General features: G+C 40.6%; 1 protein-coding gene across 1 annotated transcript in view; it reads left to right on the top strand.

The window, feature by feature from the left end:
- The first annotated feature begins 272 nt into the window (after nucleotides 1-272).
- LOC119746059 (serine-aspartate repeat-containing protein F-like) overlaps nucleotides 273-24838 on the top strand; it is a 38131-nt gene continuing 13565 nt past the window's right edge. Inside the window, exons 1-3 of the mRNA XM_038222830.1 lie at nucleotides 273-366; nucleotides 16836-16882; nucleotides 24531-24608. Coding sequence (XP_038078758.1) covers nucleotides 294-366; nucleotides 16836-16882; nucleotides 24531-24608 — 198 coding nt within the window. The 5' untranslated portion in view covers nucleotides 273-293. The remainder of the gene's footprint in view (nucleotides 367-16835; nucleotides 16883-24530; nucleotides 24609-24838) is intronic.

Raw genomic sequence — 24838 nt, 5'->3', positions numbered from 1 at the left:
ATAATATATGGAGAGCATGGTCAGGCTGGTCTGCATTGCATCCCTTGGGCCGAGTCGGGTTGAGATGCAAATGCAGTCCGTGTGGTGACTGTGACACTTTGTCTAGAACGAGCCACGACTGAGGTGTTGCGTTGCTCAGACCCTCACACCAGCCATCCCTTGAATCTCAACAACTTGTAAGGATTCACCAGCTTACCTGACGCTTGGCCTGCTTGCAGCTTTCACCGGCGCACCGCCGCACGCCCACGTCTGCTGATCCCCGGTCGTAAGTCTTGCCTCATCCGTGGCCCACGATGCGTCGACTTCCCTGGACCCTCGGCAGTCTCGTCTTGATTTTGCTGCTGGCCGTGCACTGGACCCGAGCCCGTAAGTACAGGCTTTAAAAAAAAATGATTTTGATCTGATTAAATGTAGTTTGATAACTAAATGGACGGCAATAAACCTAGTAGCCAGCATTAGACCCAGTAACTGGGGCGCTAGAATTAACTCTTTTTCCCTTACCCTTTTTTTCCCGACCAAAGTCAAAATTCGAAAAAAAGGCTGAGTTGTAGCGCCCTAGTTACTGGGTCTAATAATACATCGGTTTTGTAAATCGGATGGATCAGTGCCGTCTTTCTCGACTAGCGAGGGCTTAAATAAACATTTGCTTCCCCCCCCCCCTCCTCCCACCAAGAGACTTTACATGTAGTAGGAGTATTCCTCAGTTTCCCTAATGGAACGTGAAAGAACCAGTCGGCGCAAGCATTAGGCTTCAGGTAGCTAGAGGCTCAACGTTAGTCACACTCTGGGGAAAAAAACCTCGTAATTGTAACAGTGCACAATCGTGTTTTTTTTGTTAGAGTGTTTTCACGGGTATGTTGCAAAGCATTTGAAATATAAGAATATTTGAGGTATACTGAAGCCTCGTGCCACAGCCTTTACATTTCGGAAAACAGAATTCATCATAATTACATGCCTCTATTGTCCAGGGTGACATCAATATGCATATCTTCTGAACAAGATTTCAAACGGTGAACGTAAATTCAAACCTTTCTCAAGATGCACAATATACTAAATTGGAAATTACAGTAATCTTATACATATCACATTTGCACATGTTTCTTTTTATTATATATAACATGGATCATTGTTAACTTATCGATGCTTAACGCTGATGCTATAAAATGATATTACTTACATCTTCATGTTATCAAACAATCACAAACTTGCCAATTTTGCACACAGAGAACACCGATGGAAATTTATTCGAGGAACAATGAAGACCCGCTCCTGAACAAACACATTTATTGCTACCCGCCCTCCCCCCCCCCTTTCCGCACTGCCAGAAGAATAAGCGCCTTGAGTACCTAATTGTTGGTAGATAAGTGCACTATATAAGACTCCAGTATAATTATTATTATCTTGAATTAATTATTCTGTCTTTTTATTATGTTGTTTTGCGAATCAATCAAATAATATGATATATTTGCATTAATTTACATTATATTCGTGATTAAGAAGTGAACACGACCTGTTTAGTCGAGGTATGAGTATTTGATACAATCTGCTGTAGTCAAATTAAAGTCCGTATAAGATATTAGAGCTTTTAGATGAATATTTCATCGGCTGGCTTGTCAATACAATTCTGTGTTTTATGCGTCGGTTATAAATTCGTAGTACTTGAAATTTAAAAACTATTAGGTTTGGGTCAATGTAAAGGTAAGGCATGACACACATATTAAGTCACTGTTCAATTCGCTCTTTTAAAAACAGTCAGTATGATTTATTTAAACAAAAAAACCCAATATTTTGGACTTCATCAACCCTCTGACATAAGTGCTTTTTATTTTGGGCTACTCAAAAGTAAACGAAGGCGGATTTTGTATGGTTCAATGTCTAATTTAAAAGTGAATAATTGTTGTATTGCCTGAAAATTTGCAATAAATAAACAAAATTCATGCCACACACTTTCTGATAGCGTTGCGGCTGATGCGTCCTTCTGGATTATTCGAAATCACATAAGAGACCAAACATTCTACTTCACTAATTAATGCTGTATGCTGTACGCTTTTCGAATAATCTCTCGGTCTATTTTATTACATCCATCCATTTATAACTAACGCGGTACCGTTCCCTTGCTCTATGGTTTAACGTATGTTTATAACGTTATAGGTAACCCGATTCCCATTTAAGCTGTCTTGCCAATTTTATGAGTCACCTTCGGGCCTCATTAGCGACAGTCGCAATGCGGACGCGAAGGCGACAAAGGGCCTCCAAGGATCGAAATAATTTGAAGGATGACATTGATTATCTGCGTATTGAAGGGCAATCTTGTGTAAGTTGCTCTCAAGGGGAAAATAATATATAAACAGGAAAAAAATGGACGATACACTATGTTGGTCAAGTTGGATTTTTATCTATGATGCTTACAGCCTTCCCCATTCAAATATTTTCCCTGCATGGGCATATCATGAAAATCATGTCATCAATGACACTGAAAATGATGGGTTTTTTTTTACAAGATACTGCCCCTGTATTCCATACCACAGCAATAATACTCTAGGCTGTACTTTTTTGTCGAAAATTTACAAAGCGGATGATAAATCGATTGGCCATCACAGGTACCTCGAATGCTACACTGTGACGAGCTTTGAAAAAAGAGCTTTGAAAATTGGAAAAGCGGGGGCATGATTGCGGACTCTATTTTGGCACTGGGTGGTGTCCCCCCCCCCCCCCCCAAAAAAAAGGAGGATTGTAAATCGAACTATCTCGTTCTCAATATTTTTGACAACGCTGGAGAGCGGTTTTTCTTTTAAAGAGTCTATACAGATATGATTGGTATGAAGAAAATGCATAAAATCGTGTACATGTAGGCCTAATGTTCATTGTGGGTTACACCAATGGCGTAACTATGGTTAAACTTCTAGGGGGAACCTGGGGGTGCACCAGTTTTCCGGGGGGGGGGAGGGGGTGGCACTGAAGGAAACGAATACATTATTTTAGTGCAATTCAAGATTTTAAATGGGAGGGGGTGGCAACCTAGGGCCACGGACCTCAGCTGGCAGTGCCCCCCCCCCCCCCCCATCCCCGTAGTTACGCCACTGGATTACACTAAGTTATAGGCCATTAATATAGTTGTTCGGAGTGGTATCTTCTGAATTTCATTATTTGAAAAGAATTGGCAAAAAGCAATTATGTGAGTGTAGTTAAATGTTGTTGCGCCCTAGAGGTGTAAATTGAAATCGGATTTTGTCCTTCACTGACGCAAGCTGAATGCGAATCTGAATTGGATCCCTAACCCCATGACTGAATCAGCTATAGCTTGCGAATGGTTTTCACTTTGAGTACAGAGGATCAACCCAGCCAAGCAGTTCGTCCGTAAATTATTTACGACCCCATGACATTCAATCTGAAATTATCACCCGAATAATGTTCCGCGCGAAAAAAAGGGACAAGACACTCAATCAGTATTATCCCCTTGCATAATCGTTCCAGGCTGCAAAGCCAGTCCTCCTCAGATATCCTGAGGGAGATGGTCTGATGCGATGCCCAAGACGGAACTCAAAGTCCCTGGCTGTGATGGCCCCATGAATCAAGATAAAAGTGTGACAATTCCCATTTCGTCTTTCAGTTCACCAGTTATATAGCGTCGTTTGGATCGTGTTGTCTATACTAGCGAACTGATGAGAACGAGACTCCCGTTTTTTTGACTTGTGAGCCCATGGAGGAATAAGAACACACGGTGGGACTTGTTCAGTTATTCCCCTAAATGTTCTCTACCATTTCAAAAGTGCTATTTTGAAGTAGCTTATATTGTTCTTTTGAACATGCCGTGCGTCACGAAATAAGTGATAGAATGCTGCTTTAAAGTGAAGACATACAACCCTTGTCATGCCAGTAGCGAATCTGGGGCGCTTGGAGGGGGGTGCTACTGCTGCCAACCCCCCCCCCCCCCCCACCCCACCCCCCCCCCCCCACCCCCGTTAGCCGCAGACTAAAGTTATGATACTATATAATATGGGACCAAAATAACAAATGGAATGCTAAAGTTCCTATAAATTTATTATCAAATTGCCTTAAAATGTAGGAGAAAGCATCTATATTTCCAAGTTTTCCTGGGAAATGCCCGCCTTCACTCAACTCCCTCCCAAGATCAACCCTCCCTCTATTCCTGAAAGCTAGATCCGCCCCTCCTTGTAAGCCACCTCTGTCTATGAATAAGTTATTAATATCAAGAATGGGACAAATTTTTCATCAGGTATGAATATGCGAAATGTCTTCCATAAGCCTGCATTGCCCCCGGCTGCATTTTAGAGTATTTTATGGATAAAGCAATACCCATGCATGCGAGAGTGGTCGGAAGTGATACGGGAGATATGCCGCTCTTTAGTGATGCGCGACCATCCTTACTACCTTGCCCGGAGCAAGGAAGAGCTTGCCACGGTGTAGGAACACGCTGGAGAGTGGTCAAGTTAGGCTTAGGTATCAGCTCACGGAAGTCAGGAAAACAGGAAAAGGAAAGGCATTATGAGGGGACGTCTAAACCACGAAGTAAACCGTTTTTCTTTCATCTTGGCGACAACGCGGCTATCTATAAACCGTGGCTTTCGTCCCGTCACCATTACACTGTAGATATTTGCTGCACGCAATTTATTTTTTTTATTAAAAAGGAACATCACTAAATCAGTCCTACCAACTAAAAGTGTCATTGATCATGTGTAGTTTCGTAAGTACATTTTAAGAAACGAAAATAACCAAAAGTGACGTGTAAAAAACTAACCAGTACCATATCCCGTATAATTTCCAAGATGGCTGTGTTATCCTTCAATTCAAATCGTTCACTTCTTGTCTGCTTTTCTTGAAACAAAATGAGGAAGAAATTAAGTTTGATGACAAAACCTAAGTTAAACCACGTGACCGATTCCTTTTCCGACGACTGAAGCATTGCAATTTCTGAACATGAGGGGTCATTTTGTTGTCAAACAATTCATGGCCTTCTTCACTTTAACGGATGTAATCCAAGATTAGTTGCCCTCATTTAAGGCAAGCGCACAACCGCGACTAAGTCGTTTTTCTCAGCCGTTGGCACTGCGCGAAGCCCGCTAGCCAGCTGAGCCCCTGGCTGTATCGTGGCAAAATGTTCTCTTATAATTTTGTGGATGGAAATTCTTCGCTCGCCATGACCTCAGCATCACTTTCACGCATGAATATGCCTGACATGATGAGCGGCCCGTGCCCAATAAAGGCACTCGCTGCCTCATTGATTCAGTACAGTTGACACTCACATAGTTATATCTCAAATACTGCTGCTTCGACGACGAGATATCAAAATGTGAGTTTAAAGAAGAAATTCATCGTGCAGTGTCCTTTGACACTAATAAATTAATTAATGCCAGACGACTGTTTCATAAATGTTGAGGAAAATGGTACTTCTGACCGAATTGCAAAAACTATTATATCTCAACATTCGGTAATAGTTGATGACGTTTGTTTCAATACTGTTTATGATTCATGGCTGTTTTTTGAGGGTGCAGGGATCTTTCAACTGAACAAGTATTCTTTCAAGAACAAATAACTATTGTGTGTCTAAATATGTAATTTCTAAAGGCGAACGTGATGTGTATTTGGGAAAATAAACTCACACACTTATATTCTAAATTCCTAAACTGGAATCCCTTGCAATTTTCGTTGTGTGGCGCTACACCGAAAATATATTCCAATTTTAAATGTTACCAATAGTTTACATTTTGTTAGATGTTGTAGTAAATAATGTCGTTTGTTTATTTTGGTCATGATAAAATCACCCTAAGGCTTATGATGATACAAAAAGCTTACTGAAAGATTGCTTGCATAACGTTAACTATCTTGGGAATTTTGTTTTACAATTGGTATTTTCCACACTTGTTTTCCTCCAAACTCGTTTCTGGGACATCATTTAAATAAGATTACGTTTTGGCAGGATGATATTCAACAATCTCCCCCCTTCGGCTGCAAAAATTTGACATGCCATTTCCCCGAATATTAAGCAAAAACATTATCCGTTTCTCATGCCCTTTCATTCACCAGGCCATAGAAACGTGTGTCACCTTCTCTCGAGGTTCTAAAAGGGGAGGGAGACATTCATCTTCCTAAAAATGTGATCCGTGTTAATATCACGTTCATCTTTCTAGGACGTTGTGAGCATGAGCTTCACTAGCGCAATGGTGCGCAAAGCAATATATTACGTCTCATTATCACGTGTCTTGGCAACAACCACTTATGGCGTTGGATACTTGGAGTGCTTCATTAGCCGTTGGTTAGCAACGCGTCTTTTCTTCTTCTTCTTCGTCTTCTTTTTTTTCTTTCCATTTGATCACTTTTTATCACCGACTCTAGACGGGTCGCTGATCATGTATCAGAAACGATGCCACATTCATCGCACATGTTCCCGTGTGTATAGTGCCACTTGCCGTATAATGTATCACGCGATTGTTCGTTTATACTTTCCCTACTCAAATTCTCCCGCAGATTCTCGATTAGGAACTTCAGACATCTTTGTGAATCCTTTCATTAACTTGATGAAAAGTGACGCCAGCAGAGCGGTAGCCTTAATTTAAAATGATTGGGTTTCGTTACAAGCGTGGAACACAAGATTGGACATTACGTGCTAATTTTAACGAAATATAGAACATTGCAGTGTACTGTATGAGACTAATTTTCTTCACTGAAAAAAATAAATCGAAGAAATAATTTTCTTGTTATTATATAACTACACATTTTGTGAAATCATCGCTTTTTTTTACTGGCGTGTCATTCTTTTTTAATTGCCATAAATTCCACTTTCTGTGTCCAAAGTAGTCGTGATTAAGCATGCGGCATATGCCACACGTAAAAACTGAATGGACGAATATCCGTAATGTAGCTGATAATATTAATTGCCATTTAAACATACTGACAGTTTGTCGCTCATAATTTCTCCAAAATTGACATTGACGACAAAATCTGTGTATTGTTTTATCACATTTCCTCTCTCATGCCAAAAAATCCGGCTTCCACGTCAGGCCAACCGTATTTTTTTTAAATTTGTATCCCTGTTTTCTTTTCTTTTTTACAATCATAACCATGTTAGAAATTTAATTAGCGCATAAATCTAATCTGCCCGTTTTCATCAGTGCCGTAATGGTAATTGATATAATACACTTGCGGGGAGACCAGACTATTTTAGCAACGATGTGGATACGGCGGGGTGATGGACCCAATCTAATGAAACAAAGCGTGCAGCGGCTCGCTTATTGAATTACGGTTTGTTGCGGAGATCGAGGTAATCAGATCAGGGATTTTTTTCTAGTTCGCGGCGATCAAATAAGATGGGACAAACTTTCTCTGGCTCGATAACGGGATATTAGGAAATGCAGCTCGTTCGTGGAAACGTCGCTCCTTGATGTGACGAGTAGGCTATGCATGTGTGTTTATGGTGTACATTCGATCAGGCAGAACAAATGAAAATAAGGACGTGAGGGGACTATATTGGGTCCCCGATTAGAAACGTTTCCTTAGCTGGAAAACGTGTTTAAATCGAATCAGGCTATAGTTGATGTAGTGCACCAACGGAAGGCTGGGTCTAAAATTAAATGCCAACATGTTGGAAATCCTCTGTTGGAAATCGTGTAGTAATCCAATGAGGGGAGTTGAAATAATGCAAGAGTTCGCTTGTGTCTTAGTGTATATTGGATTAAGAAATATGTGTACCCCTTCGGGACATAAGTTCAGTATTAACTCTTGGTGGCGCTTTACCCCTCAAATAAAATAATTTCACGGTCTTCCCAATTCCAAGTTATATAGGCCACTTTGGCTTATTCGCATCCTCTATGCCATTGCCGTCCCAACCAGTTAAGCGTTGAAGGCCGTTCCCGATGCGATCATCTTCATTATCCTGTATATAGCCTACTGTCTTCCCTCCCAAGCTTTCCCGTCTTTTCTCTAATCACATCCCACCATCTCCCCGGCTCCCGGCTTTCATCCCTTCTCAGTCCCGTCAACCGCGGGAGGTTTCTCTGCTTACCCCCCCCCCCCCCCCCCCCCCCGCGTGTAGTCATGCGCTCATCGACCCCTTCCTCCCCATAAATCAATATTTGCTATCTTATAGTCGCGTTTGGGGGAGATATACCGACCGAATTCCGTGTATAAACCACATTGCGCGATCCGTCTGTGCCGTAGCGGCCTGCCGAAGATTGGATTATTTTGTCGGCGGACAAGGCCACTTTTACGCGGTGGAAAGTGCGCACGGGTCACAAGTACATCTGGTTTGACCACACGTTATCGAGCCATTCACCTCCTATAGGTTACTGTTACTGCCATGATAAAATTCTGTTCTGTGCATATTTAACAGTAATACAAACAGAAACAAGTAGAAAGCCGACTGGTTGCCCAAAAGAAGATGAACAATGTTGAGCAAGGGATTGAATTTTGGTTGAAACAAATGTGACAGTTTTTCAGAGCTCTCATAATGAATCTTAAAATTAATGTGGCCTGACGTTGCGAACTTAGCAAGTTCTTCTTCAGAAGGCTAAAACAGAAATGACAGAGGTACATACATTAACATGGGGGTGCACACAAACATGCAGGGCTGAAAGAAGAAACACAAAAGGAGGATTAGGTGTGGAAGGTGTGGAAAGATGCAGGGGAGGGTGGATGAGAGAACAAAGAAACAAAGGGAGAGGGCAAACCACAAGGGGTCTTGTGTAAACAGGGGAGGGACCAGAAAGAGGAAGGATCAAAGGTCACAGGGAGTGGGAGCGGACAAAAGAGTGTGAGAGTGAAGGGATGATGCGGGGGGGGGGCGGACAGTATGGAGGTGGAAAGGGATGAAAGATGGGGGAAGATGGGTAAACACAAACAAGGAAGACCAGGTGGATTATCTGTAACAGAAGACAATGGAGGAAGAAAAGGATTAGTCATTTCCAAGTTGGATGTTGAGACCATGTGGTTGAATAGTTCGAAGACGATTCATCCACACTTTCTCTCTGCTGAGGCGAACTGAGTCCTTGCGATGGCCAAGAGATTCAATGCCCTGCAAAATCATATCAGAAATGGAGTGGTTAGGCAGGTTGAAGTGATGACCAACAGGGGTGTCTAATTTCTTGGTGTTGACCGTTGACCGGTGGGCATAGAAACGCTTCTTGAGCGTATTCTTAGTCTCACCTACATACTGCACTCCACAGACCCTGCAAGAAATGAGATATATGACATTAGAGGTGTTACAAGTGATGTTACCAATGGTTCTGTGGGTAGTGACAGAAGAGTAGCCAGAAAAGGAGTCAGACTCCTGGATATGAATCTGGCAGACAACACATCTGGAACTGCACTTGAAAGTACCATGCTGGGTGGGAGGGGATGCATCTAAGGAAGGGACTTCAGCTCGAACAATCAAGTCCCGTAGATTTCGAGGACGCCTGTAAGCCAATGTGGGGCCGTTGGGGATGGCGCGGGCAAGGCGATCTGAAGTATGGAGGATATGATGATTGTCATTAGTGATTTTGCGAAGGGGAGGGAGATTGGGGTGAAACGTGGTAACCAAGGGAATCATGGGTTTGGCCATGGCATCAGGGGCCTTTCCCGTGAGAGCTAGATTTCTGGGGATAGCTTTAGCTCTGGCAATGGCACGATGAACTTGGCGAGAGCTGTGACCCCTGGCCACCAAGTTGTTCCTCAGTATCTGTGTATGGCGGGAGAAATCGGAATCATTAGAACAAATTCTTCTGAGTCTGAGTGCCTGGCTAAACGCTATGCCAGTTTTGCAGTGCCTGGGGTGACAGCTGGAGGAGTGGAGGTACTGGTGGGTGTCTGTGGGTTTGGAATACAGGTCAGTGGTTAGTGAGTTGCCTTGCTTGCGGACGGTGACATCCAGAAAGTGGGCTTGGTGAGCCGAGAACTCCGATGTGAATTTGATGGTTCTGTGGAAGGAATTGATGTGGTTAGTGAAGGTCAAGAGACTGTCCTCATCACTGGTCCAGATGAAAAAAACATCATCAATATATCTCCACCAGATCCAAGGGCGACATGGGGCCGAGGCAAGAATGCGTTCTTCGAGGTCGCCCATGAAGAGGCAAGCCATCGACGGGGCCATGCGAGTGCCCATTGCAGTGCCGTGTACCTGTAGATAGTGTTCACCAAGGAAGGAAAAATTGTTCTTCGTTAGTATAAGTCTCATGAGGGTGCCAACATCACTGATGGGAGGAGTCGTGTGTCCTGCCTTGGCCAGAGCCAAGGAGCAAGCACGAACACCCTCCTCATGTGGGATGTTGGTGTACAGAGATGAGACGTCGAAAGTCCCAATGATGGCTGTGCTGGGAATCTGGTCCTTAATTCCTTCAAGCTTGCGTAGGAAGTCTGGGGTGTCGTGAATGTATGACGAAATCTGTGGGACAAGGGGTTTGAGAAAACTGTCAATGAACAGGGAGATGCGTTCCGTGGGTGAGCCATTACCGGAGATGATGGTTATATTATCTCGTTGGTTTGACCTGGAAGCTAATTTCATGGCGTGAACGAACAAATTCTAATTCAATTCATCATATTTGGTCGTCAATGTCAATTTTGAGGAAATATGAGTGGCAAACTGTTATGACAATCTATAATTATCAGCCACATGTTAAATAGATAACCTTCCATTCAGCCGCATATTGTGACTACTTTTGACATAGAAAGTAGAATTTAAGGCAATTAAAGAAGGAGGAGAAGAAGGAGTGCTAATTTAACATCAGGAAAATGCACTTTGAAATGTGTATAAAATGTGTAATTATATAACCACAACAAAATGGTATCTTACTTTCCTTTTTCAGTGAAGCAAACGAGTCCCACAGTACACTGCAAGGTACTATATTTCGTTACGTTTCGCACGTAATGCTACTGATGATCAAACTTGGGCTCGACGCTTGTAACGAAACCCAATCATTTTAAATTAAGGCTACTTTTCTGCTGGCGTCATTTTTCATCAAGTTAATGAAAGGATTCACAAAGATGTCTGAAGTTCCTAATCGAGACTCTACGGCGAGCATTTGAGTAGGGAAAGTACAAACGAACTATAAGTATAGACCAAGTATAAATCGCGAGATACATTTACGGCAAGTGACACGGTATACAGCAACATGACTTTGTGCGACGAATATGGCATCGTTTCTGATTATCAAACACCAGTCTAGAGTTGGTGATAAAAAGTGATTAAATGGAAAAGAAACAAAAGCCTCCTTGCTAACCAACGACTAATAAAACACATCAAGTCTCCAACACCATAAGTAGTTGCTGCCAAGACACATGATAATGAAACGTAATACATTGCTTTGTGCGCCATTGCGCTAGTGAAGCTCAGGCTCACAATGTCCGAGAAAGATGAACGTGATATTAACACGGATCACATTGTTAGGAAGATGAATGACTCCCTCGCCTTTTAAAACCTGGGAAGAGGGTGACACACGAATTAAGGGGTCTCTTGTTAGTACAGGATGACCCCCAGAAATTCAACCGACATCAAACATTTGCCTTTTGTTAAAAAACGTGATCTGTGAATTTGTCTAGTTTGGATATCGGATTATAAACAGATATCACAGTAACCCAGTGTGATGTTTTCATGATTTTTTTTCTCAGAATTTGAGAGAAAAATATTTCAGCTTCAATCTGATATCCAAAACATATAAATTCACCAATCACGTTTTTGAAAAACAAGGCAAATGTTTCAGGGTTTGGGGTTTTTTTGGTCACCCTTTTATATAGAGAGCTTAATTTTGAAGGTAATAGGGTCACTCGAATTCCAAGGATGTCCTAGGGAAAACAATAAATGTAATATGTTTAATTATATCAGAGAAAGACGTAAAGTCGAATTATTTAGCATAAAAGGCACTGGCCATGGCACGGCAGAACAACGTTCACTCGATAGAAAGTTGGATTTATCGAACTCATCTTTAAATCCTACCAAAAAAAATACAACCCAAATCGTCTCCTCCCCCACCCCCAAAAACAAAATTCACCATTTCCCCTCAGACGTTTGCACAAGTGCGACATCCACGTTTGACATTTATGTGATACCTACGCCCTCTTGCCTTTTCTTTTGTTTTGCAAGTCCCTTCGGAAAAAAATACCAATAAACAAATTCCCAGGAAAAGGAACTAAAGCTGGAATATGTAGACTTACGGCCTTTGACATTTTTCTCTGCGTGTACGTTGCTCGCACAGTTTACCAAGCAGAACGCACCGTCGGCTTGCCGAGCTTTTAAGCCAATTGCTGTTCACTTCCAATTTCTCTAAGTCCCCTTAATATTGTCCTCAACCATTAAGCTTATACTTCTCGGCGCATTGACGCGTTTTTCTTTGATCATCGTTAATTAATAATTTATTTTTGAGTTCTATGCTCATATTTCACGATTGTCTTGTTTCACAAACCAATGATGGAAAAACAATGGCAAAAATTGTTCATCTTTTCACCCACCACACTTCAGAACGGTGTTTTGCAGTTGCTTTTTACTTTTTGAGACTTTAAACATCTCATGAATTGATCAAGATAGCATAACTTATCATCGTTAAATCAGATTCTTCTTTCCTCTTATCCTTCAGCTTAGTATTTCGGCGTATAGTATATACTATTTCACATCCCATGTTTAAATTGTGCCACATTTTTCAAAATGTTTGTTCCTTTTCTGGTTATATCATCGGACAAATGCAGCTAATGTACCATAAAAGTGAACGACCACAACAGTCATGGATCCACTTCACATAGCAGTTAATTTCATCAACAATATTTTTACGGTTACTGTTTCGTTGACTGCACAAACGAGTCCACCCGAGCTTAAAAAAAAATAGGTAACCAACGACTTTAATATACACGCGATATTTCTATTCATTACAGAGACCGAGGTTCGTAGACAAGCTAAATTGGCTTTCTGCGCTCAATTTGCCCAGTTTACAGGCCGGATTGATTTTTCAATGGCAGATCTTATTAATTCTTTGAGGAGCAAAAGCGGAATTAGCTCGGGTTATTTCACGCAATATAGCTTTTCTGATGAATTCATTTTCGCTTCTGATGGGATTCTTACGTCGGTGCACGTATTGTTGGGTTTTGCCAATTGCATTTGGCAAATAATAATGTCAAGAATGACTGCGCATGCGCGAATGCATTCGTGGGCACAGTATAGTGTGCTCAAATTTGTATCCTTGGGTGTACTAGTTACCACACGGTCCTATCGGGCCTAGGGCCCAGGGCCACCCACACTTAAGGCGGAGGGGTTTACTGTACTCTCACAACATGCTTCCCACATTTTCTCCTTTGGTAGAGGAACAAACAAGTCGCTATAATTTGAGAACGCACCTTAGCTTGGCCAATTTGTGAAATCCGTGTATCCTCAATTACTTACATGTGTTCACGTCACTGATAGCAAGTCTACTTGAGCTCCTAAGTATAGCCCAATTTGAATGTTTTCTTCTCTAGTGCCTTGCATACATGTGCAAAAGGTTTACCCCCAAATCACGGGATGTGAAAATTCCGGCAAGCTCAAAATATACCTATAGTATACACATAAAAGTTGAATTTATATTATTTCCGACGCGAAATATTTTAAAGTGCGCAGTGAGCCCATTTAAACTGCGGCCCCAAACAAAACATGTCGATGGATGTGTCATTGTATAGAAAATAATGGTCCATCATAGTTTCTCAATTTCAAAGAAATCCTTACTGGTGTAAATTGGACATCCGGTCAATGCGACACGTTATAGGCATCCCATTTTCCGATTTTGTGGAGTAATTTCTTACATCATGCCCCTTGTCAATTTTGTTTTGAGCCGTAAATTTCATGACACCAAATTTCTTCACAAGGTTTCTATAGTGAGTGTTATGGAAGTTAATAAGTTCCAGTTTTAACTTGATGAATTTGAGCTCATCGGCAAATAGGTTCGGCGACATAGGCCTATGAGGAAACTCGGGAGAAAATGTCTTGTGCGTTGCGTTGAGCCTCCCAAATTTGGGCCCAGGGCCTCCCATAACCTTAATATGGCCTTGCAGGTGTACATAACAAATTTGACTCTACCTCCCTAGAGTGAAAATCACTTTCAAAATGAGATTGGAATACGATGGAAAGAATAAGTTGCAGTGCAAACTCGAGTGAAAAAAATTGATGTTATGAATTTTACCCGAAGTCTTCTTCTTGTTCCTCGTTTTAGTGGGATTGCATTGAGTGAATTTTCAATTTTTTGGAGATAGTAGAGAAAAACTAAGCAGAAATTCATCACTACATCGTCCCGTTTATTTCGAATAATTTGAAGTTTATTGTTCAACTCATCTTTATAGGTAAAAGTCCCCCTTTTCGAACAGCCAGGACTTCAGGAACCCGCAACCCTGGGTTCAATTCTTAAAATTGATGATGATACTAATCATCGCGAATTGATGTACTGCACCAAATCCTGTTTTCGAAATTGGTAACATAAATAAAACATATCAATTGATTTATGAAGAAAAACAATCGATTAAACATGTACCATAGTCTTACCGAGCTGCCGGACTAATTCGAGTACGCCACGTTATGCAACCCCCTGCCCGATTTTCCAGACACCACATTTTTGTTTTAACTGTCAGACAACATTCCATTCATGGCACTAAAATTATTGTTTACATGGTTTCCATAGCAAGATATAAAACGGTCATAGTATAATATTTAAATTAACGAATTTGAAGCTCATCGACAAAAGTTCAGGGAAAAAAGAGTTCTTGTTTTTTGTGAGACTGGGATCGGCATATCTTAAGCCCAGGGCCTCCTATGTCTCAACCCGGCTGTGCATGGGCACAGGTATGACGCGTGATGACAAGAAGGGTGAAACATTTGCATGGCTCATCTACTGTGTGAACATACCGGCTGTTACGTTGAGAAGATAATCATGAGATGGTAAACGAAGCTTTAAAACACCATCAACCTGTTTGTCTGCCCTTGCACTGCAAAATGTGCAAACACGCTTTGGGTGGTTTTGGAAAATTGGATTTCTCGTTCAGTGCAAACCAGATAGCGCCTTATAAATGCAAGGCAATCTCAGTTGTCAACGATCAGGGTTGTTGTACTTCTCAAATGTGTGAAAGGTACTGATGGGTGTTTCAGACCTATAACCATAGAAGAGCCGTGCACTATATGCTCATGTTGTTGAATGAGAACCAGACTGATGCATTTAGGAACTAAACATTATATTCAAAGTAGGTGAGACATGGCAATTACGCTGTCAGTGAAGCGAGCTAGCTAACGTGTAAGGGTCTTCAAACAAATTGCATGAATGCGGTTGAGAGAGACTATAACCCCTTTTTTCAAGTGCATTTTGTCGACAGCGAAAGAAAACATTCTCATTTTATTTCGTTATGCCTTTTAGGGAAACCACATCACGTATTTATCCATAAAGGAATCGAAGAACCGTTTTCTCTTTTAGTAGTTCATGAAATTTATTGGTTAAAAAAAAAACATTCATTACTTTTCTTCCCAAAACCACCATTAAAAGCCCACATGGGAGACTCTGTCTGTTCGTCTACCCGCCTGTTTGCTTGTCTGGCTTTCCATGCATATTCCGGAGCTTCATCTCCGTAATGGTCCCCCCCCCCCCTTCAGGCAATTGCAACCCGTTTCATTACCATACTGATCAGCCAGTAGGGCATCAAGCTAATTAGAAGAGCAATTGGCTTTTTAATCATCGTCTAATTACGCTACAAATATAGCTCTACAGAGGCGTTGCGTGGATGGGTTCTTCATTGTTTCTCTGTGTCTTATCAGAGAGTCTTTGTTCCCTAAACAAAAGGATTACATGCGTGGGAATAAATGATCAGTGTCTGATAATCACCTCGTGTGTCTTTTTGCGAGTCTGCCATTTCGTAATTCGGTTTCCAAAAAGTATGCACATTATGTCATTGTCATTTGACATTTGTAAGTTGTAGAATGCTATACAATGTGCATATGTACGTGTATGTGTCAGTGATGATTTCGGATATTGTTTGGGGTGTTTAAACGTTTTAAAGACAAAACACGAAACTGAAAACTCCCAGTATTTATGCCATATGTCGGTAAGCTATTAATCGTTGATGACATTTCCAATGCTGTGACAGGTTTGAGTGTTTCAAATTTATTCATTTCGAGAGGGCTTAATATCGCATTTAATTCAATATAAGTTAGTCGTTCATTATCCTTATATTATGGTTTGCTACAAACAAGTGGGAAATAAATGTATATATCAATGGCTTAAGTGATTCAGCCTAAGGCATGGGATACCTGTGACAACGTAAAATGTTTATTCCTAGATCATAAATCACAAATATAAATATTCATGTAATAACAATAATGCCGGTGGAGATGACTTATTTTGTACCATAAAATTGAATAATCCTATGATAAGAAGAACAAATTTATACAGTTCATGACATTTCTGAAATAAAATCAAGGGAGATCATGAATTCCGTAGGATGCAACAATCTTGAAGTTTTTTGCATCAGTTATGTAATATTTCTTTAAAAATGGTCGTCAAATGTTTGTTTATTAGTTTATTTGTTAGTTAGTTAGTTTGGTTGTTTGTTGGGTTGTTTGTTTCTTTATTTATTTAGGCTGTGTGTGATTAAAGTCTCTCGTTCTTGTAAAAACAATCTTCCCATTTCCATTGACCTCAAATTGTGAGAAAATTATCTTGCTTGACTTTACGAAATGAACGACATTTTAGTGCTACAATGTAATACTTCTGAATAAACATTTTTATGATATCGCGTTTTATCAGCATTCTTCATTTGTCCCGTGGCAAAGTAGGCCTACAATTCAGATTTTTCTCCTGTTCCTTTTAAAATGAACACTTGTTTACACTTGTTTCCATCTCTATTAACAGGGTCGCTGCCACTCAACGATGATCCTGAAACCGAGGCTGGAAATGAGGTAGGTTCAAACTCCCGTTTGATTTATTTAATGTCCATTTTCTATTTCCTGACACCTTAGGGCGCTTTATCAGTAAAGGCACTTCAGGCACGTCCACTCTAACATTCGAAAGTTTCAGGATTGTGTGTACCTGAAGTGCAGACTATTGCAATACTGTAGTTCGTTCGTATACTGCCATGTGCTCAATCAAACCCATGCATCCCCTTTGTTTTGTATTTCTTTTCTTTCCTCATTTTCAATCATCCCCATTTGAATTGAGTGTTCTCGGGCGATACCACACGCGATGCCGGATCCGGACAGATTTGGGTCATTCGATAAATCTGTCCCTGTCCCTGTTACACCTGCCGTCTATAATGTTATTATTCTAATGCACTTCTTAATGCCGTCAGCCTCCAAGAGGGATTATGAAAAGCAAACTGCCTACCCAACAAATAAAAAATCGTTTGAAGTCATCCTTGATAATACGTGAGTGACAAATTACAAAGAACCAAGGTAACATAGACGGGGAAAATGTCACATTTTGGACCCAGAATTTATTGAATGACCCATTTGTGATCTGAATTACTCGCATAAAGCTTAGTACACAATACCAAGATCTGCGGTGGGTGGGCGAACTAATTAATTAAACTCTAAATGATCTCACGGCGTACAATATGCGCACGGCGAACACTGTTCCCTCCCCCGCAGAGGTTTAAAACAATTTCAGCGAGACAATTGTCCGTTTCCAATCGAAAATAATCGCCCGTCTGTGCTTGTAATTAACCAAATTACACTCTGTGACGTCAGGAATATCAATCATCCCAAGCAATTTTGGGGAGCCGGAGACGAACGCAATTCACTAAAAGACTAACAGCTCGGCAGGGTATTTGCATGGGATTGTTTAATATCCCGTTTTGGCGGCAAGCGCTATATTGGTTTGTGCGTCAATTATTATTTCCATGCAGCACACAGCACCAAATGAATGTTATGGTTGCGGTCCGGAAAGATGACAATACTAAATGTACACTTGGAGAAGAGTTTAGTCAACGTTGTCACAAGTTTCATTAGCCCACCCCCACATTCACCACCATAACTTCAGGTTATAGTTCGTTCTGGAGTCGGCAAACGCGCATAGTATATGCCGCACTTGCGTGTATGTGACTGAGCGTGACAGTTGGTCCAGATCGAGAATGCGACGCGGTCGCGGTAACAAACGAATAAAACACGGCCAATTACCGACTTGCAATCGAGTCTGACCTAAGAGGGGACGTGGTTACCCAGGTAACAGAGTATCTTGAACCGAAACTGGTAAAATGTCAGTACTGAAAGCAGTCATGTGCGGTAAACCATCACAAAATTGTATTGATACCTCCCACACTATATGCCTTTCTGGCATAAATAATTGAGCTCACCTATGAAGAGTTATGTCCAATCCGTGTTATTAATTTTTAATGTCCAAGCTGATTAGGTAAGGAATAAGTGAGCCTCGAGATGGGCTGCATTCGGACTTAGCTTAAAAAGCATATGATCATTTGCATTTATCCCAAAAGTAACCTACCGAAATATTACCAAGAAACTTATACTTACTTGGTTAGAAGATCGTACCGGAACTAAATACCCCGTGAAAATATTCCGTCTGGCTTGCTGTCATGTAGAAGATCAAGATATCAAGAAATTTAGATTTCTAACCATCCGTCAATTGGCTGGGGGTTTTTTCATAAAGAGTGCTACTGATCAAATCGTGTTTCGCGATCAAAATGTTGTACATGGTTTTTCACTGTTTTCTCGAAAAGTGCGATTAACTGAGCTGAAACTTCAGCAGGATGGCTTTGAGTATACTCTTCTTTGGACTTCGCGTGGTGTTGTTATTGAAAACGAACAAAATGAAAAGCAAACTTAAATGATCCTACATGCCTTTAATGACTCGGGCTGAAGTGTGGACTCCAAAACCGAGGGCTGCCTGGATGAAGTCCAATCCGATGGTGCATCCGTTGCGTGTCGCACCACTGGTAATTGATTTCCCTACTTCGTATTTGTTGGAACGAGTCAGCATGTCTGTCATGCCTCTCTCCCCTCGTCCGCTCTTTCTCTCCTTTGATCCTTTTCGTCAGTGCATTGTGAACTGCCAAGGAAAAAAAACCAGGTGCTCCATTATTCTCCGTTGAATTCCGATCCAAGATCATCGTCATGGTGATCCTTGTTTTTTTTTTTCTTTTTTACCGGAGTCATGATGAGAACAAAATAATCATGATTAAAAACATTTGTGTTGTCCGGTACCGGATTCCATATACATTCGACAACGAACGTGACTTCCGCATAAAAAAAATCTGAATTAAAAAAAGTGCGCATGAACTGATTCCTTGTGGGGTGTATTTTTTCTTTCTCTTCTTCATAACAAAAGATGGCAAGCCTAGTAAAGATGATACCAGAGTGCACAACATGGTGCTCAATCGATTCGGAATGGTTATTCACTTGAAGTCTTTGCATGCATCGTCCAATGGGCCAGGTTTAGCTCAGTCAGTTGGTGTATCAAAAGGGGGTCATTCTATAAGATAGCACTGCCCGGCTCTCTTCATCATTCTACAACCGTCTTAGTCACAAGTCACAGCCGGGGAGCCAATCAGTCGGGGAGTCGGGGAGCCAGTCAGTCGGTCAGTCAGTGAGATAGGTACAAGGAAGACACTGGGCTGGCCCCTGGTCGAGCAAAAACACGAATAGCATTAAGGGAGACGCAACTGTATAAACCCTTGTGAAAGCGGTCCGGATCCGCGGAAGAACATAAGTTTAAAACACTCGGAATTGTTTTCTTCAAGCTTTTGTGAGGTTCGCATCCCGCCTTGGCGCCTATGTGCGGTCAGTTGGAAAGATTGACTGCATTGTGAAGCTGTGGATGCACCTTTATCTTGCAATGATTTTGTTGGTTTTGAGCGAACAGAATATAATATTTGTCTCCATCGTGTTCATGTTTCTTCCTGCAACAACACGACATATATCTTAGCAGAGAGCATAATAATCATAATGCATAAATGCGGCTTGATGTTTTGACTCACCCCGAGGCAGAAACAGGCGAAATGACATGTTCCTCATTGAAGATGGTGAAATAAAGAGTAATAATACCTCCTGAGGTGATTAGATGCTCCCTATATCTTGCAAATTGGCCGTTTTAATAATAGATGAACCTCAATTTAATGCTATATACAAAAAGCTGAACAAGTGGAAAGGGCAAGAGTGTAATGAGTGGTTGGGAAACCTGAACACTTCGTACCACAGAATGTGTAAGCCCTAACGAAATAAATAGGACAATCTGTCTTCAGATGATTTTAAAACAGATGCCGAACTTGGCAACAAGTTTACTTAAATAACCCTGACTACCACTATCACTTACTCATGCAAACACATTTTGGAAAACTTTCAAAACAGAACTGTGTGCATGTTTTATTTCCTTTAAAAGAGGCTGCCCGCTAGTAAAGCTACCCCTCCCTTTTTTCCACTGACCCCGCCCCTTTCCCCTGACTAAGCGTGGGCGTCAGGTTTTTGGTGGTTGTGTCTCCAACGGCATACGCGTAAAATCAAATTATTTCCTCTGCATGGGCTGAACCGACCAACAGACACCGACGTTGAATGGACAGGATATTTGGTAATCGATACAACAGCGTATTGGCGACGCGTCTCCACACTCCGGCTGCCTAGCAACGGATACTAAAATAGCCGAAACACAACAACGATATCTCACGTTAATTATCCCTATGCCATTGCAGAGGACGCGACGGTTTGCATATTTCATGCTTGGGATGGATGGTGATATCACTCTGTTGTATGGATTCCATGAAGCGAGACGTATGCGAAAAGATCGTTATATTTATATTTCATTTTAGTGCTCTTCAAAATTATGGTATAGTTTGTGTTCTTAGGGCGTGGTACAACTAAAATGGGTTAAAACTGGAAGTGCTGCCTTACAGGCTTCATGAGGTATTGCACATAACAATTGGTTAATAGGTAAAAATTCATTTAAAAGTGTGAAAAACATGTGTCCCAAAGCAATATTTTTGAACACCAAATACATTGTGAACTGTGTGTATGGTCATTTCAAATGCAAAGTTCACTTTTCGGTTTTGTTAAAAACTACAGGTTTTTTCTTAATTCCTAATAGTTCATTGGGAATAATACATTAATTTTAATTCGAGCATGGTTATACCAGCTTCAATGGAACGTTATCATGTTTTAGAAATCTTGGCCTGGGTTGTGAGCCTCGAGTCAAAAGCTGCTTTTCCTCAGTGGATCATAATGTATGATCCGAAGACGGGCACTGAATTCTCAATAGGCAATTTTTTTTAACAAATAGGGGCGCCGTATGACGCAATTTTCAAGGCACAAACAGCTAAACATAATCGCTAATTGAATGATTTTAGTATCTTTAATTCAATCTGGAAAAAAAACAGATCGTAAAAGTTATTTTTTGAATAGTGGTAACATTTGTAAACTTACAACTTCAACCTTTGATTCACGTTTGTTTGTGCACACTACAAAACTAGCGCCCTCATTAGTTTAATTTATGTCTTTACTGGTCATTTATTCACCAAATAAGTAATGTTGAATCACAGCATGACTTGTGGGGTTAAGGAGTCCTTTCATAATTCTAAAATATAACTTTTACTTTATTAATAAATTAAAATTATCACATCTTTTGCTTTAGCTTTTTTAATACATAGAATACATACACAATTTAATCTGATTTATAAGATTATTGACCTTTGTTAATAATCAAGTGTCTTTTGTTTACTTCATCTCGATAGTTAGAAAATATCAGATGACAATTTTATTTGGTTGAAGACCTGTTGACGTTACGCCTTGTCAACTACCAAAACGTTTTAATTCAAGTAATTATTGTCGTGAGCTGTATTCATAATATTTAAGTTAACCTTTATCTGTCATTTCCTTTGATCTTCTTTTTCCTCGCATACTCATTGCAACTTAATTCATTATAAATTTACACCTTAAGAACTCCTACCCCGGGTGATGCTGATTATAATAGCTTTTGTGAGTGGATGGTGGGGCAGTGGCGGTGAAAATTTGAATCTGCCATGCAAAAAAATGGTTGCTGTCTCAATTTGTTGCTGGCACAACTATTACTGAAGCTTCACATGTCTCCCTGAACGTCATGGTTGTACAGGCTTCAGTGAATTTTCCATTGTACTTATGATTTGCCTTTTCATGGTTATGTAACCACGTACTAACTGGCATTCAGCTTTCTGCTTTGTTCCCTGTGTTTCTTATGTAAGTGCCACGTGCAGCTCACAACTCCTGTTGGGTTGTGACGCACTCATCAATTGAATGACCATTCATCCATAAATTTATATGGTTCATTAGCCTTTATCAATCAAAGACCAAACTCGGAGCTCCAACATACTTGCGGGCGACGAGAACTAATTATTCCAGCCAAGTTTAAGGCCACAGCCTCAAATCCTTTGGCTTTAATAGCTAACCTTGGATCGTTTCCCCACCCCGAACGGGTCTCTCTACCAACAATAGGCAGACGCATACATTGACTCGACACGCACTCGATCTTCGGCCTTCGAGAAAATCCTCCTATCAATTTCTTACTGTCTCCCTTTGAAATATGAATGATTACGCGTGAAATAGGCTTGCATTTCGATTCGTACTTCACACATCAGAGGAAACCTTTCTTCATAATTCATAACAGTGACTTGCGAAAGAGGTGTGAGGTAAAAGTGCAGAAATCTAGCCGAATGCAATTGATTGATGTATGGAGAGTATCTTACAATCAAGAAAGGTGTTGGACCCAGTAAAAAATAAGATGCGGAAAATGCAGTTTGATTTCACCGTTTGGTTAGGATAGTTTGAATTCTCATCACAACAATTCGTCCCCTTAAGGAGTATTGCTGCCACATCTTGGCAGGAGCTTCTGCCTGTCACCTATCTTTATTGGACAGGATGCAGAAGCGTGTAGCTAATCTGGTTGGTGTGGAGTTGGCCTCTTTTCCACCGTAGGTCTGTTGCCACCCTTTGTTTGTTGTACAGATATTTTCATGGTCATTGCGACACTAGTCTGGCCAACCTGGTTCCTCCAATCAGAGTGTTTGAGATAGAAACCTCGGCTTTCTGCCCGTTCTTATCAATAAAATGTTGCACTACCTAGATGTAGAACAAAATAATATTCATTTTTCCCACTTGCTGCATCTCTTAGGAATTCCTCTTAGCACCAGTGCTTGTTTTCGCCAACTTATGATTTGTCTGTTTAACGAAGAATGTTAATTCCTACCTTCATTTTTCCCGAGTACCTTTTCTTGTTTTTATTTATCATAAAGCCCTGCACCCAGAGCGGTTTTTTTTTTCAGTATTGTTCAGGGGAAATGTGCAGTTAATAAAAATCCGTTGTCTCAGTGATTCAGATAATGATAATATTGTTTCTCAAACACTTTGAATGGACACCATCAAATATTATGAGCAATTGTCTTTTCCAGCCATCTTCTATAGCAACGAGTACATTTCTTTAATGAGTTAGTTCCTCTGTTTGCTGGGAAGGATAATCTCACACATGAATCGAAAAGCCTTCAAGTATAAACTATTGGATACGACTAATTATACAATTCAAAAGCTCAAATCATGGCGTAGGAGTTAAGAGCATTTTACACTCATAAGATTAATATGTTTTAATTTAGCCGATAGATAAAAGAACCGGAAAAAAAACCTACAAGTGAAAACCATTAATATATAATTATTGGCCATATACAAAAGCTTTATACGCTGTGATGAAGAGACTAATCCATGCGTTACCCATTAGTGAAAAAAATTGCTAAATGAAGTCCATCTGCCAAGCCACGCCTCCGTTATAGCCTGGGCGCATCTCGTTCACGCGAGACAATCTTGGAACTTGCGATATTCAGAGTGGGGTCCAGGCTATGTAGTGCAGAGTTCAACGAAAACGTTCGAAGTCTGATACCGCCGTCCTCATAAATTTATTATTGAAGTCAACGATGCGGCTTTTCATCGATTCCGAGCCGACTCTTCGCGCCGATTGTGTCTGATGAGAGAAAGGCCGTGTTATTTATAGCTTCCCCTCTCACTACAGCTTTTTATGGTTTTTATTGTTGTTTAATTGTCTCGATAGTGAATTCATTTCTTCTCAGTTCATGGAATCAAGGCCATTATGAACAAAAGAGTAATATTATGGTCTCTTGCGTGCACGAGGAGTGTTACATAAATATTTATCCTTTTCCTGTTTTTTATGCAATAATATCTTGAAACTTGCTGAGATCTGTGATTAATTTGTATTGTCATTTACGTTTCTATAATTCTCTCGATGTGCTGTTTAAAGTGTTTGGTCTACTCCAACCCCCCTCCCAAAAATAAATACAAAGTGGGATACTTTTATTTTCTTTCCGTGTATTTAGACACCCTTTTTATCAAATAAGACTTAATAGTAACCAAAACATTACGTTTCAGCCCTTCCTGTTAACAGAATTGTTTTATCAAGTCGTAGTATTTGAATAAAACCAAAAATACACTGAAACACCGTTTTAAATGACAATGCAAAACCAAAAAATATAAGTGAAACACTTTATAGTGCGTTTCAAGGACTAAATTAAAGAAAAATCATATTGACGGCCCCATAATATAATTATATACTATTTGTGGTTTATTTCTGAAGGTTCCGAAGATGACCAAGTATGGCTGCGTGCTGCTCATCTTCAAGCATCCCACCGGACTCCCCGACTGTGTCCATGAGGTAAGATGATACGGGTCATTCTAGAAATTTGGGGTCCACTTTTTGTTTCCTGTCCCTGTCACATCTTACATCTATGATTCTATAATTCTGATGCACTCATTAAAGCAGTCGTCTTTCAAGGGTGACTATGAATACCGAGCTATACCTAACTAACACCAAAAGGTTTGACGTCATTCTAGTGACACTTGATTGGCAACTTACAAAGTACCAAGGTAACAGGGACAGGAAAA

This window comes from Patiria miniata, unplaced genomic scaffold (assembly GCF_015706575.1).
Source record: "Patiria miniata isolate m_02_andy unplaced genomic scaffold, ASM1570657v1 HiC_scaffold_7, whole genome shotgun sequence".
Taxonomy (NCBI): domain Eukaryota; kingdom Metazoa; phylum Echinodermata; class Asteroidea; order Valvatida; family Asterinidae; genus Patiria; species Patiria miniata.
Note: the sequence above shows the minus strand (reverse complement) of the source record. Positions and strands in the feature narration are given on the sequence as shown.